This window comes from Leptidea sinapis, chromosome 16 (genome assembly GCF_905404315.1).
Source record: "Leptidea sinapis chromosome 16, ilLepSina1.1, whole genome shotgun sequence".
Lineage (NCBI taxonomy): Eukaryota > Metazoa > Arthropoda > Insecta > Lepidoptera > Pieridae > Leptidea > Leptidea sinapis.
The window spans coordinates 863,067-875,830 of NC_066280.1; the positions used below are offsets into that span (position 1 = coordinate 863,067).

Below are 12,764 nucleotides of genomic sequence, written 5' to 3' on the forward strand. Positions count from 1 at the left end.
GCACCCACGAAATATTATTGGAGCCATCATTCATAATTTTTGTAAAACTTATAGCTAACAAACATCTGTAAATTATCTAACTAAATTTTGAAGGCCAAATTACCTGCAAATATCCACGTCTTACAAGAGATCAAATAGAAAATTTTAGACAATACTACATACAAAATTAAAACATTGTAAAATAAAATACATACGAATAAACACATAAAATTAAAACTCAAAATGGCGGAATGTACAAAATTAAAAACAAATGTTTCTTGTAATCTTAATAAGCTAACATAGCTAGCTTCACTACACATTCACATTAATTTAATTTCCATTAAATTTTAATACATGTACAAAAGTTCAAAAAATAAAAAAATAAATAAATAAGAAAATAAATAGGAATTGAAAAACACACCACACGTATCACGATATATATGTCAGATGAACCGAAAATAATTATATTAATAGGACCATATCACTAATAATTCTGTGAGCATTATATGAAAAGAATATCGTTCATAATTCTCTAAACTTTAACAGATGAAATATGGTCATATTTCTACTTGATACAAGCAATTTTTAATACCATACTATACAAAAGTTCTGCTTGTAATTGATAGACGTACATGTAGCATGAGTACACGGGGTTTTTAGTGATACTAAGTCAGTTTTGACTTCTGAATAAAAGTGAAATAAACTTTATTCAAATTAAATTACCGAATCCACCATGTGTTCGGAAAAAGTAGAGCTCGTGAGAAGAACATACAAGAAACTCATCGGCCACTCTTTTCAATCAATAGAGTATTTTACAATGGCTGTAATATATAAAACAACTTAGTTTGTAAGGTGCTGCTTCCAATATATGAATCGTGTTAGTCAAAAGCGTTTAAAATACCCCATTCTCTAGAATCCCTACATCCTAAGCCCTAATTGTTCAAGTAGCTCCGGACGACAGTACACGATGTCAGAAAGAAAGCTGTTTAATTCGTCATACATAACCAGATTTCATTTCACTTTAAATATCAGTGATGTATCATCCGCAAAAAACACAGTCCTATGTTTTTTCTATAAGGTTAGGAAGATCATTTATCTCGAGAAGGAAGAGTAACGGTCCAAGAATAGATCCTTGTGGTACCTCCATACTGAGAGGAATCCCAGAAAATCTCCTGCAATTCACGTCAATCCTTTTAATTCTATTGCTTAAATATGAAATCAGAAGATCGAGCGCAGTTACCTTACTACCATAGCTTACCGGTGCTTTAGTTTGATCTTTAGTTTTTAATTTTTCAGCCTCAGTATTTATTTTTAACTATGTTAGTGCTATTTTTAATTTAATTACTAAAATTATTACATGTTCGTTCTCAAAAAGTGAGGCGGAGGGCATTACTGTCTGTAAAACCATGAAGAGAGATCGCACCCATATTTAGGCTAAGTGGCTATAGCATTTCTTTCCTCCCAATGTTTGACATGGTTTAATCATAGAACATTTAATCATTGGAAATTTTATATTCATAATATGAACTGTCATGTTTGTTTACATTATTATATAAAAGTTTATATTATTATTATTATATATCTACTAATAAGATAAAGTCGACTCAAGACTGTAAATCATTATTTTAAATTTTCTTGATCCAAACAGTCCTCTGATAGCCCAAGTTTAAAATTCAACATTCATTTATTAAATAGATTAGTACTTATAAAATGTTTTGGATTTTGATAAACTGCTTTGGTATAAGTGTCTGCATATGGGTTTATTATAAATGGACAAGAGTGAAGCGATATTGGGCAGAGAAGGGGGTACCTCACCTAACCCCACATCCAATACTGGGAAGTTTGAGTTTTTTGCAAAGGGAAAATCCGGTGAGTACTAGTGAATCAGTGATAACAAAAATATCTCTATTACATCACAAAACCTGTTAAATGTTCATGTATTTTTTATTTATTTATTGAAGTAGGCGTTACTTTGCGGAAATCCATAATTATCCAAATTGTGAGTCTCTGGCGAGTCAACATATCCTGAGGGTGCCTCGTGTAGAGGCGAAACACGTGTCGAATTGTTTAAAGACAACTGTTGGCGGAATTAATACTAAAGAAAACTTAAACCATTTAGATGTTCATATCGTATTGGAATCATAAAATCAAATAATGATTATTTTGTTTACAATTTTTTATATTGGAGAATACGTTAAAGTGAAAATACTGCAGCGGGCAGATAATTCCACAAAGTACTTGTGCGTCCAAAGAAGTTTCTAAAGAAAGTCTTGGTTGAGTAGTAATCAAACATTAACGTGGTGCGGGTGAAATTTCGTATTATCATATGGTATACGGTGATAAGATTCGGCTGCAGGTACTGAACAATCGCTCCAATTACTCTCGATAATATTTGGGTAATACAGATTGACCCCATAATATCTCTAAGTAACGACAAGCCACTATTTTGTTACATATGCACTACGAGCTATTCAAAACTATTTTAATTTCGAATCTTATATATTTTGAAACGTTGCAAATTTCTTAGTAATAAAAAAAAAACAATTGGCGGGAAGGGCGTTAGATTCAGAAATTTAAAAGAAATATTTATAGCGACGATTCAAAAGCGCTTATGTTTAGCTTAATTGAATAAAGTTTATTTGACTTTAACTTTGCAAGTCCGCCGTTGCTATAGATACAATAATTAGAATTGCTGTCTTTGAAATTCTCCATATACCAAATCCCATTGATTTCTATTTCTATGCTTGAAGGATTATTAAAAGGGAATTTAAAATACTGGGGTACTGGAAAACGCTGGCGGTTATGCCCTTGTTCGGCGTTGGTTAGTAAAGGGCTGTATTTTATATTGTGTATGGTACAGGGGCTCAAAACGTAGGCGAGAATATGAGATGCACGGTTACTTTGACATCATCTGAACAAATGAAATAGATTTAAGATATTTTTTGGGTCACTTAAGTTATCAATATTAACTATATCCAAATAATTTGAAAGGAGACAAATTTTATAATATCAATGATTGTATCATATCTCTATCTAGTCATATTATATATCGGATATTATAATTCATACTATATCTTGTTTTAGGGCGTCTGGATGCGCAAAATATATGAGAACCATAAACACCCTTACTTGGGTGCGTGGTGGTTCTGGAGACCAGCTCTCATTGTCAACTCACCGGATATCGCTCGTAATGTTCTTGTCAAAGATTTTCCTGTATTTCGGGATAGATTTCTTAGCTCGGGAAAGACAGACCCTATTGGAGGACTCAATTTGTTTACAACAAATGTAAGTTTTATGTGTTATCTATTTTATTTTATCCACTATTTTTAGCTTTAGCTACTTCTTTATCATTAGCGGTTAGTAAGATAAGAGAATTAACTGATTTACTTGTTTTAACTTAGTTATTTTTGACTGTATTGTCTCCTATGGTATATTCTTATGGGACGACGACGCTTAGTATCAATTTTTGTGGGACAGAAGATGTATAATATTTGAATATGTATAATATTTTACCAGTGATAGGCTCCTTTGCACCGGATGCCGGCTTGATTATGGGTATCACAACGGCCCCTATTTCTGCCGTCAAACACTAATCTGTAAGCATAACTGTGTTTCGGTCTGAAGGGCGCCGTATGTAGTGAAATTACTGAGCAAATGAGACTTGACATCTTATCTCAAGTGACGAGCGCAGTTGTAGTGCCACTCAGAATTTTTAGGTTTTTCAATATTGCTGAGCCGCACTGCATTGTAATGGGCTGGGCAATTGATACGCCCTGCCCATACCATCAGTTGACCGACCTACTATTCTGTTCACTTATTTTCATTAAAAATAATCTCAAGATTTATTGCCATAAATTTAAATAAAACGCATATGAAAAAATCAAATAAAAGCTCAATTAAAAAAAAACGGGGTAAAACCAATAAATTCTCGATTTTTGAAAATATCAATTTCCTAGGGGGAAGTTAAAAAAAAAAGAATATTTTTTTGAATAATTAGTCCCCGTTACAGAATTACACACTATGAATTGAATCATGACAAGTAAATGTATTCAAAGAAAGTTTATTTAATATCCTATGTGTACATTAAAGATTTTCTTCGAATAGTAACTAGAGAAAGTTAAAAGTAAGTAAGCTATCTTTTGATAATGTCACAGTTAGAACTTAAATTAACTAATCAGCTTTTTAAAAAAATCAAAGTAAGGCCTGACCTAGTCTGATGATGTTGAACAATCAATTGTTTTAAATGAAAATTTATTTATTTATTTATTTATGAAGGCTTACCAACTAGATACATAATTTTACATATACGAAAAGTTAAACATTAATAAGTGTTACTATTTACATATCCAAATTTAAGGTATGCACATCGTTACTAAACTAAAAAACTAATGCTAAAAACAAATTGGAAAAATAACAATAATGAATTTATTACTAATACTACATAGTTACTAATCTATATTTATGCCTTTTAATGACAAGGACACCTGTTTTTTATAAAAGTTAATATTTTAAAATACATCGATGTTATTATCTAATTTAAATATTTGATTATAGCTTATACATATGAGTTGAATGGGAGAGTTTAATCCGTAGTTATTTCTATAAAATTTAATAAATATTGGGGAATAAGTACCTATTCGACAATTAAATGACGGTACACAAATGCCAATATTTTGAAGAATATCTGGACAGTCTATTAGGTTGTTTATGAGTTTGTAAAGAAAAATCAACTGGGCCGCCTTTCTACGCATTTCCAGGGAATCAATTTCAATATTATTTAGCCTTTTTTGGTAACCATAAATATGATAGGTTTTATCGATATAACTGAGTCTAGACACGAATTTTTTCTGCACTGATTCTATTCGAGCTATGTATTTTTTGTAGTATGGACACCAACTTACTGAGTTATATTCAAGGATAGGTCTCACTAAAGAATTAAACAGTATTTTTAGCGACTCAATGGATTTAAAGTCTCGAGTATTTCGAAAAATGAAACCAAGCATTTTATGACTTTTTTGTGCAATTTTATCAATGTGGCTGCTAAAACTAAGTTCATTGTCTATAATTACGCCTAGATCCTTAATTTCATCAGTATTATTAATCAAGACGTCATCTATTATACGTGGTTTTAAACTTTATATGCTTCCTTGATATTTTTAAATGATTTCATTTATTTTTATTAAGCTGCATAAGGTTTGTAGCGCACCAAAGTGATACACGATCGATATCATTTTGTAGCTTAGTTTGATCAAGACGGCAATTCACTGTTCTATATATTTTTAGATCATCAGCATATAACTCATAACTAGAATCAATAATATTTTTTGAAATATCGTTAACAAAAAGTGTGAAAAGTAACGGGCCCAAATGAGAGCCTTGGGGGACACCAGAAAGTTGCTGAAATTCATTGGAATGATATCCACTGAGTTTGACAACCAGTGGTCGATGTGATAAGTAAGATTTTAACCACGCTAGAATTTGTTTCGGAATTGTGTATATATTTTTAAGCTTTTTTAGTAATATGCAGTGATCAACTTTGTCAAATGCCTTACTAAAATCAGTATAAATTACGTCAACCTCATTTCCATCGCTTATTTTACCTATAATTGATCCAGTAAAATTTAACAAATTTGTAAGAGTGGATCGATTTTTTACGAAACCGTGTTGTTTTTCCGTAATTAGATGTTTAGTTTGCCACGAAATGAGTGGATAAATAAGCGATTCAAATATTTTTGCAGGGGTGGACAAGACAGTGATAGGCCTATAATTTTTAATATCACATTTGTTGCCCTGTTTAAAAATTGGTACTACTAGACCTCGCTTCCATTCCGTCGGAAAGAATGAATTGTCTAGAGATGCATTGTAAATGGCTGTTAGCGGCAATGAGAGTTCAGCTGCACAACTTTTATAAAATATACAGGGTATACCATCAATACCAGCTCCTTTATTTTTATCAAGTAAAATTAATTTACGTATTACCTCTTCAGTTTTAATTTGTAATTTGTTATAATCGTTTTTGAAATTAGTTCTTAATAAGCTATTTGACGTAAATGAAGAAGACAGTGGTTTTATATAAACCGAAGAAAAATATTCTGCAAAACATTTTGCAATGTCATTGCCGTCGTTTGCTGATATATCATTATATTTCATAACTACAGGAAAGTTGGAAATATTGTCTCGCTTAGATTTTATATAAGACCAGAATGCTTTTGGATTTGTCTTAATATCGTTTTGAATTTTCATTATGTATTTATCAAAGGCCTTATTTAAGATAACTTGAGTTCTGTCTTATTCAAAGTCAAATTATACTGTATTTTATCCATTTCATTTTTATAATTCTTGTATCATCTACGAAATTTTTCTTTTTCATTTAGTAACCTAATAAGAGAATTTGTAAACCAAGGAGGGTATTTCGAATTTCGTTTACGCTTTAGGGGAATATGCTTTTTGATAAGTTTGTTTAGTACAGAGTAGAATTCTAAAACCATTTTATCAACGTCCATACCGTCAACAAATATAGATGACCAGTTTGTAGATGATAGTTCTTGTTTTATACTTTCATAATTCCCTTTATGAAAACTAAATGGTTGCTTATAATCAGATTTATTTACATTTAAATATCTGGTAGGCAGCAGATTTAATGATATGATTAATGGTGGATGGTGACTATCTACTATAGAGATTGGATCTAAAGTTCTATTGACTGCCACAGTCTCAATATCAGAGAGTACTAAATCTAATATCTTATTGTTGGAATTCGTTACATTATTGTACTGTCTAGTGTTACAAAGAGCTAAAAAGTCAATTAAAGAGCTGCTTGTTGCATTGTCCCTGTAGTCCGGGAGTAGGAACTCATTGTCACTATCTTTAATCCAACAGATAGAGCTCATATTAAAATCGCCTACTATAAGATGATTGTCCGCCTCATTGGCAGCGACAGAAGAATGTGTAAAAGGACTGTGCTATTGATTGGAGGTGGAATATAGACAGCGCAGAGATTGAATTTTTGTATTAAATGAGTGTTAGATCGAATTTCTAATCTCACCCACAGATCCTCAGCAATACTTTCAAATTGACTCATTCTATATGATTTAATAGATTTATGAACGGCAATCAAAACTCCTCCTCCATCCTTGTTACTATAAAATGAATTCGATTGCCTATCTCTTCTGTAAATTTCATATGGACTATCAAATATTTCGCTATCAAAGATTTTATTGTTTAGCCAAGTTTCGGTCAAGATTATAATCATAAAATTATTTGTTAAAACATTTTTGTGCACTTCTTGCTTCGTTCTTAGACCCCTAATATTATGGTAGTAAACATCACAGGTATGACTTATACTATATTTACGGCTTAAGTTTCGGTTTTTATACATATGAAAGTTTTATGAGAAATATAAACGAAAGTAATGGAGAAATAACAAACTGCTCAAATTAAAAATAGCTACTTAATTAATTGTTCAAGGTGTTCAATACTCAAAATATTCTTCGCTGGACTAGACTCCTCAAGTCGAATGAAAATTTTGCCGTTTCGCACTCAAGTAAACTTAAACCCGTTACTTTTAGCGCGCTTTCTTGTTTGAGCGTGCAAGATTTTGTTAGCACGAGTCAAGTGTTCATTCACATATACAGGCGTTACAGGGCCTGATATACCCAAAAGAGAAGAAGAAATTTACATTTACATAAAACCATTTTGTATCAATGTTATTGATTAAGTTCGCCTAAACGCTATCAATAATGAAATTAACTCAATAAAATTTTATTTAAGGACCCACTCTGGTCGTGGATACGTCGACGCCTCGCTCCAATTTTCACAGCATCGAAGTTGAGAGCCTTGCAAAATTTGTTTGATACGAAGTCCAAGGAATTGATTCAACGCATCAATAATGAGAAGGATAAAACTAAAATTAATTTAAAAGTAAGTACCACCAACAGACAATATTACACAGGTGAAATTATTACTGATAATTATTTGTTTATTATATTTTTAAGGGAAACAAATAGTATAAAAAATAATTACATTACAAATCTTATAAGTCGTTCTCAAGCAAATGACGTTTGCACAGATATCAAATAGATGATTTAAGCTTACCACCACGATATGATAATAGCATATGACAATTTTGAATATAAAACGAACTTAATGGTACTACGCAATAAAGCTAATAAAAATAGGTACTTATGAAATTTAAAGTATTAAGTATACATACAACCAAGTAACAAGTAATAGAGCAAAACAACCTATTATAAATTGAGCTTTACAATATTTTTTATAACTATCATATTTAAAGTGAAAGATGTCTAATTCACTATATTAAATTAAAATTGTTACACGCACGAGATACAAAATTGTTTGAAGCACTATGATTTTTTTAAGTTTTAATGGGTCAAGCGGTAGATGAAGCGTAAGTCTATCATCTGCATCGGTTGGACAATTGTTCCTCTGCTTCCTAGGGGTGTAAAATGAAGTCCTGGGCCCAAGGCCAATAAGAGGCGACTAAGGGCTTTTCAATGTGGGTGAGTCACTCTGCTGTCCTATGACAACAGCACAAACAGGCCGGACTAAGTACCACACTTGCACAGAAAACCGGCGTGAAGTTGCCTAGCGCCGTTATGTTACACATAGTAGATCTTATGCCCTTGCGCCGCCCGGCCCTGGTAAAAAATTAAGTATATTTTTTGCGTCACGTCAGTGTGACGTAAAGTTGTTTTGAAGCTTGAGAATATCCCATAATGGCAATGTAGAAATCGTACGTTATTGATCCCTGCAATTGTAGTCTAGGGTTACTTCAATGGGAATATTAATGCCCAATCGGTTCGGTTACGCACCACAGACTAATAAATAACAATGCAAAGGTGTATGGTCTGTCCCAATTGGTTGAGTTACCAACGCGGCTCGAAGACGTCAATAGTCATATGCCGTGCTTATTGGATCTGCTTTTACTGCTATCATTCCGATAGTTACCAGGGCTCCGTTGTCCCCCCCCCCCCCCCGAAACGTCTGCCATCCGGCCCGCTTGACTTCTTACGTCCAAAGAAAACATATCTCGCTGGACAGTTTTCTGTCTGAACTGTACTTCGACTTTCTCTATTGTCCTATGAGCCCGGGTGTTATCCCCTATGTGTAGCGTTGGTACGGATGGTTGGCAGAAGTTACCCGAGCAGCTTTCTAAAATGCCTTTTGTGAACTGTCGTGTTCGAGACGGTAATGTTGAACGCTGCTCACCTATTTTACGATGTGCTTTGAATTTGCAGGGAAAATTCCCCACTGCTTTTAATATAAACTTGCTTGAACCTTCGGCCAATTGGACTTAAAAAATATTTGAAAGTTTTAATTTGTTTAATGTATTTTGGAAACCTACTAGAATCACTTCTACAACAGCAACCTGTTTAGATAATATTTTTACAAATGTTACTATTACTAGTAAATAAATATAATTAATAATATATAATTAATAATCTTCAGTCCGACCATAGTGGGCAACTTTTAAAAGTAAATAGAAGATTGGACAATATCAGACCAAAAAAGGTGACGATTATACCAGTTACGGGTACAGCTGTCTTAAGAAGCTTAGAAATAATTTGTTAAATACGATACTATTTTTACACAGTGGTGAAAATGCTAATTTTCACTATAACTTAGTCTTCAATTCCTTCTGTGGGGAATTTAACAGGATTTTTACTCCCATAACGGTAAAAGTAAACAAAAAACATTGTTTTTATTATTGGGCAACAATGGGTATTACAATAATAGTGAAGAATTTAAAATATATTTAAAAAATACTCCAAGCTCTTTAAAGTAGTTCGTCATGAAGCGAAAACACGTTTCATTGCAGTAAAAATTAAAAACAGTAATAATAAAGTAAAAGCGACTTGAAGTGTAATTAACAAGACTTGAAGTGTAATTAACAATGAAACTGGAAAATCGAATTACCGTAACACCTCTAACTTTTTAAATATTAATAATCGCGTTATAAATTCGGAAAAAGAAATTGCAAATTAAATTGATAAATACTTCTAAGAAATCCCGATTATCACGACCAAAGACCTTAACTCTTCACCTAAAGCAGAACATGATATGCTTAAATTACACGTACCAGCATCTTCCATTGATTTGAAATTATGTATGTTACAGGTAGCGATATAATAAAAAACTTCAATTTAATTGACCTAAAAAATACAAAAGACCTATGGGGTCATTTGACTATTATTGTATAATACATACTTGTCATTATAGCACCTGAATTAGCAAAAATATTTAATGAATGCATAGATGAGGGTGTGTTCCTTTGTTTAAATTGGACAGTTCTTTTACCCTGCTAATTTCAGGCCTATTTCGGTGCTGCCTGTTTTTAGTAAAATTTTTGAAAAACTTTTGCTTCAACAGCTACAAATGCATTTTTGTAAATTAATGAACAAAAATCAATTTGGTTTCACTAGGGGCTTATCAACAATTAACAATTAATTAGCGGGTACTAGAATTATTGAGCACATCTTTGACGCCTGGGAAGAGTCACAGGATGCATTTGGGATTTTTTGTGATTTGTCCAAAGCATTTGACTGCGTCCACCATGAAACTTTACTCCTAAAACTAAAGCATGGAGCATTATGGAGTGGAAAATAGAACCCTAAATCTGTTAAAATCATATTTAAGCGAAAGAATTCATATAGTCGATGTATGGCAAACGGTCTTCGGGTAAACCTGTGGGAATAGGTGTTCCACAGGGTTCTATTCTCGGTCCTTTCTTGTTTCTTATATATATTAACGATCTACCGTTACGAGACAGCAGATACGCTCTCTAATAAGCACACATATGTAGACGTAACTCAAAATAAACTCAATTTTATACACAGGGGTAAATGCTCTGTGTCGCTCGGTTGTCGGTTGTGTCATATTATATTGTTATATTTATTTTCGAGTAACGAAAAACAAGGTCTTGGTGGGGGTATCTTCAAAAAAATACATAAACTCACCTAAAAGGCGGTCAACGCTCCTTTTATTCCTCTGATAATGTGATCACTTACCGTTAGGTGACCGTGTACTCATTTGTACTTTCCATAAAAAACTTTTGTTCCGTAAAACTGATATTTGAAGATGAAATATGAAATATTTGCAACACACTTGTGTAGAAACACATGCTGAGTGGCTCCTTTTTTAAATACCACACGTTTTTATATTTGTATATTTTTAAGCTGCTTCATTTTATTATTTGTGTCTGTGTTGAAATAAATGTTCTTTCTTTCTATCAAATATAATAAACTTTCAAATAGCAACACTGTAGTAATCTTCTGTATAGTCAACAATATTTTAGTCTTCTGTCGTGTCTTATAGATTGTATTCACTGACTTCACAACGGACATTATCGGGATAGCCTCATTCGGTATCGCAAGTGACTCTACACTAACAGGGGAGGGCCCTATGAGGACGGTCACTCACGGTTTTATGAACTTTGACCTCTACAGAGGCTTATGCTGGAGCAGTATATTCTTCTGGCCAGAATTGGTTGATATATTCAGGTTCGTATGACTTGATTCACCTGCTTCCTTTATTCTTCTTCGAGAATACTTTGAAAACCATGTTGACTCATGCCAATACCTCGCACCGATAGTGATGAGTTAAGTATATAATTAAATAGAAATAAGTAAATGTAATACTCGTAGTTATTTCTGCAACTTTTGTGTAATAAGGGGTATTAAAACACGAATGTGGGTTTGTGACACGAGGTGAAGCCGAGTGTGATAATAGTATCACATGAGTGATTTAATACCTAATAATCAACAGCTGCACACAACACTTTATCTACACCCATAATATGAATCCTCTAAAAAAGATTCTGAAACAGTTAGCTTACTGCTAACATTAAAAAAGTTAGTCCTAGTAACCAATACATCATCCAAACGAGTGTTGTAATGTTGTACTGAATTTCATTACAACACACGTTTGGATGATGTAATGATTATTAGGACTTTGGGTGTTTTAATGTTGGCAATAAGCTAACTGTTTAAGAATCTTTAATAGAGCATTGAAGGTATGGGTGTAGATAAAAAATATAAGATAGTTACAGAATTCGTACTAAGCAATGTCTTAATGAACATAATATTAATACATATTTTATAATATTAAGATATTGTTGTATTTTTTTAAATGTTTGTGTGCATTTCATTATCTTTTGGAATAAGGGGCGCAGTAGATAATTTTTATTTATTATGATATTTTGATGGAAGTTAAGAAAAGATATTCCTGACATATATTTGTTTTCTTGTGTTTACTGTTGTTGAGAATCAATGTTCAAAAATGTAAAACGTTGGCAATGAGCTTCTCTTTTAAGCTGTAGTCCATGCTGCTTTTCTTCGTATATTTTTCCGTGATATATTCTAACAGGATATTGATATATTACTAAAGGCTACTTACTAATAGCTTGTCAAACGGGTGGGAGTAGATATTCCCCCAGAGTATGCGGCCCACTTTATTTGATTGGCTTATAACCATTTCGACTGCTATGCAATGATTGTATAATTTAGCTTTTTATAGATTCTTTTGTAAAGCCATACGTATGTTTTACGTACGTATTCGTAATCTTTTGGAGAATAACAATGTAGTGTCAGCACAAAATTACGAAGTGATAGGATATATTTTTGTTTCGATTTTCATCCAGACTTCTTTATAGCCATACGCTGTGTCAGTTCTTGAGCCTGTTCAAAAAAAAATAGACAAACTTTTTAATTTTTAATGAAGTTAAGACAACGATCGACAGCGGCACATATAAGACAAAAACAGATACC

The 12,764-nt window shown here is 32.6% G+C and overlaps 1 protein-coding gene across 9 annotated transcripts in view; it reads left to right on the plus strand.

Annotated features, from left to right (window-relative positions):
• Positions 1-1,601: 1,601 nt before the first annotated feature.
• LOC126968597 (cytochrome P450 6k1-like) overlaps positions 1,602-12,764 on the plus strand; it is a 54,335-nt gene continuing 43,172 nt past the window's right edge. For 2 of the 9 annotated variants that reach the window (XM_050813616.1, XM_050813615.1), the window contains exons 1-4: positions 1,607-1,848; positions 3,064-3,264; positions 7,750-7,899; positions 11,314-11,498. In XM_050813616.1, the coding sequence (XP_050669573.1) occupies positions 1,690-1,848; positions 3,064-3,264; positions 7,750-7,899; positions 11,314-11,498 (695 nt within the window). In that variant the 5' untranslated portion in view covers positions 1,607-1,689. Of the gene's footprint in view, positions 1,849-3,063; positions 3,265-7,749; positions 7,900-11,313; positions 11,499-12,764 lie in introns of all 9 variants that reach the window. The other 7 variants (XM_050813624.1, XM_050813620.1, XM_050813622.1 and 4 more) reach the window with 7 other exon arrangements.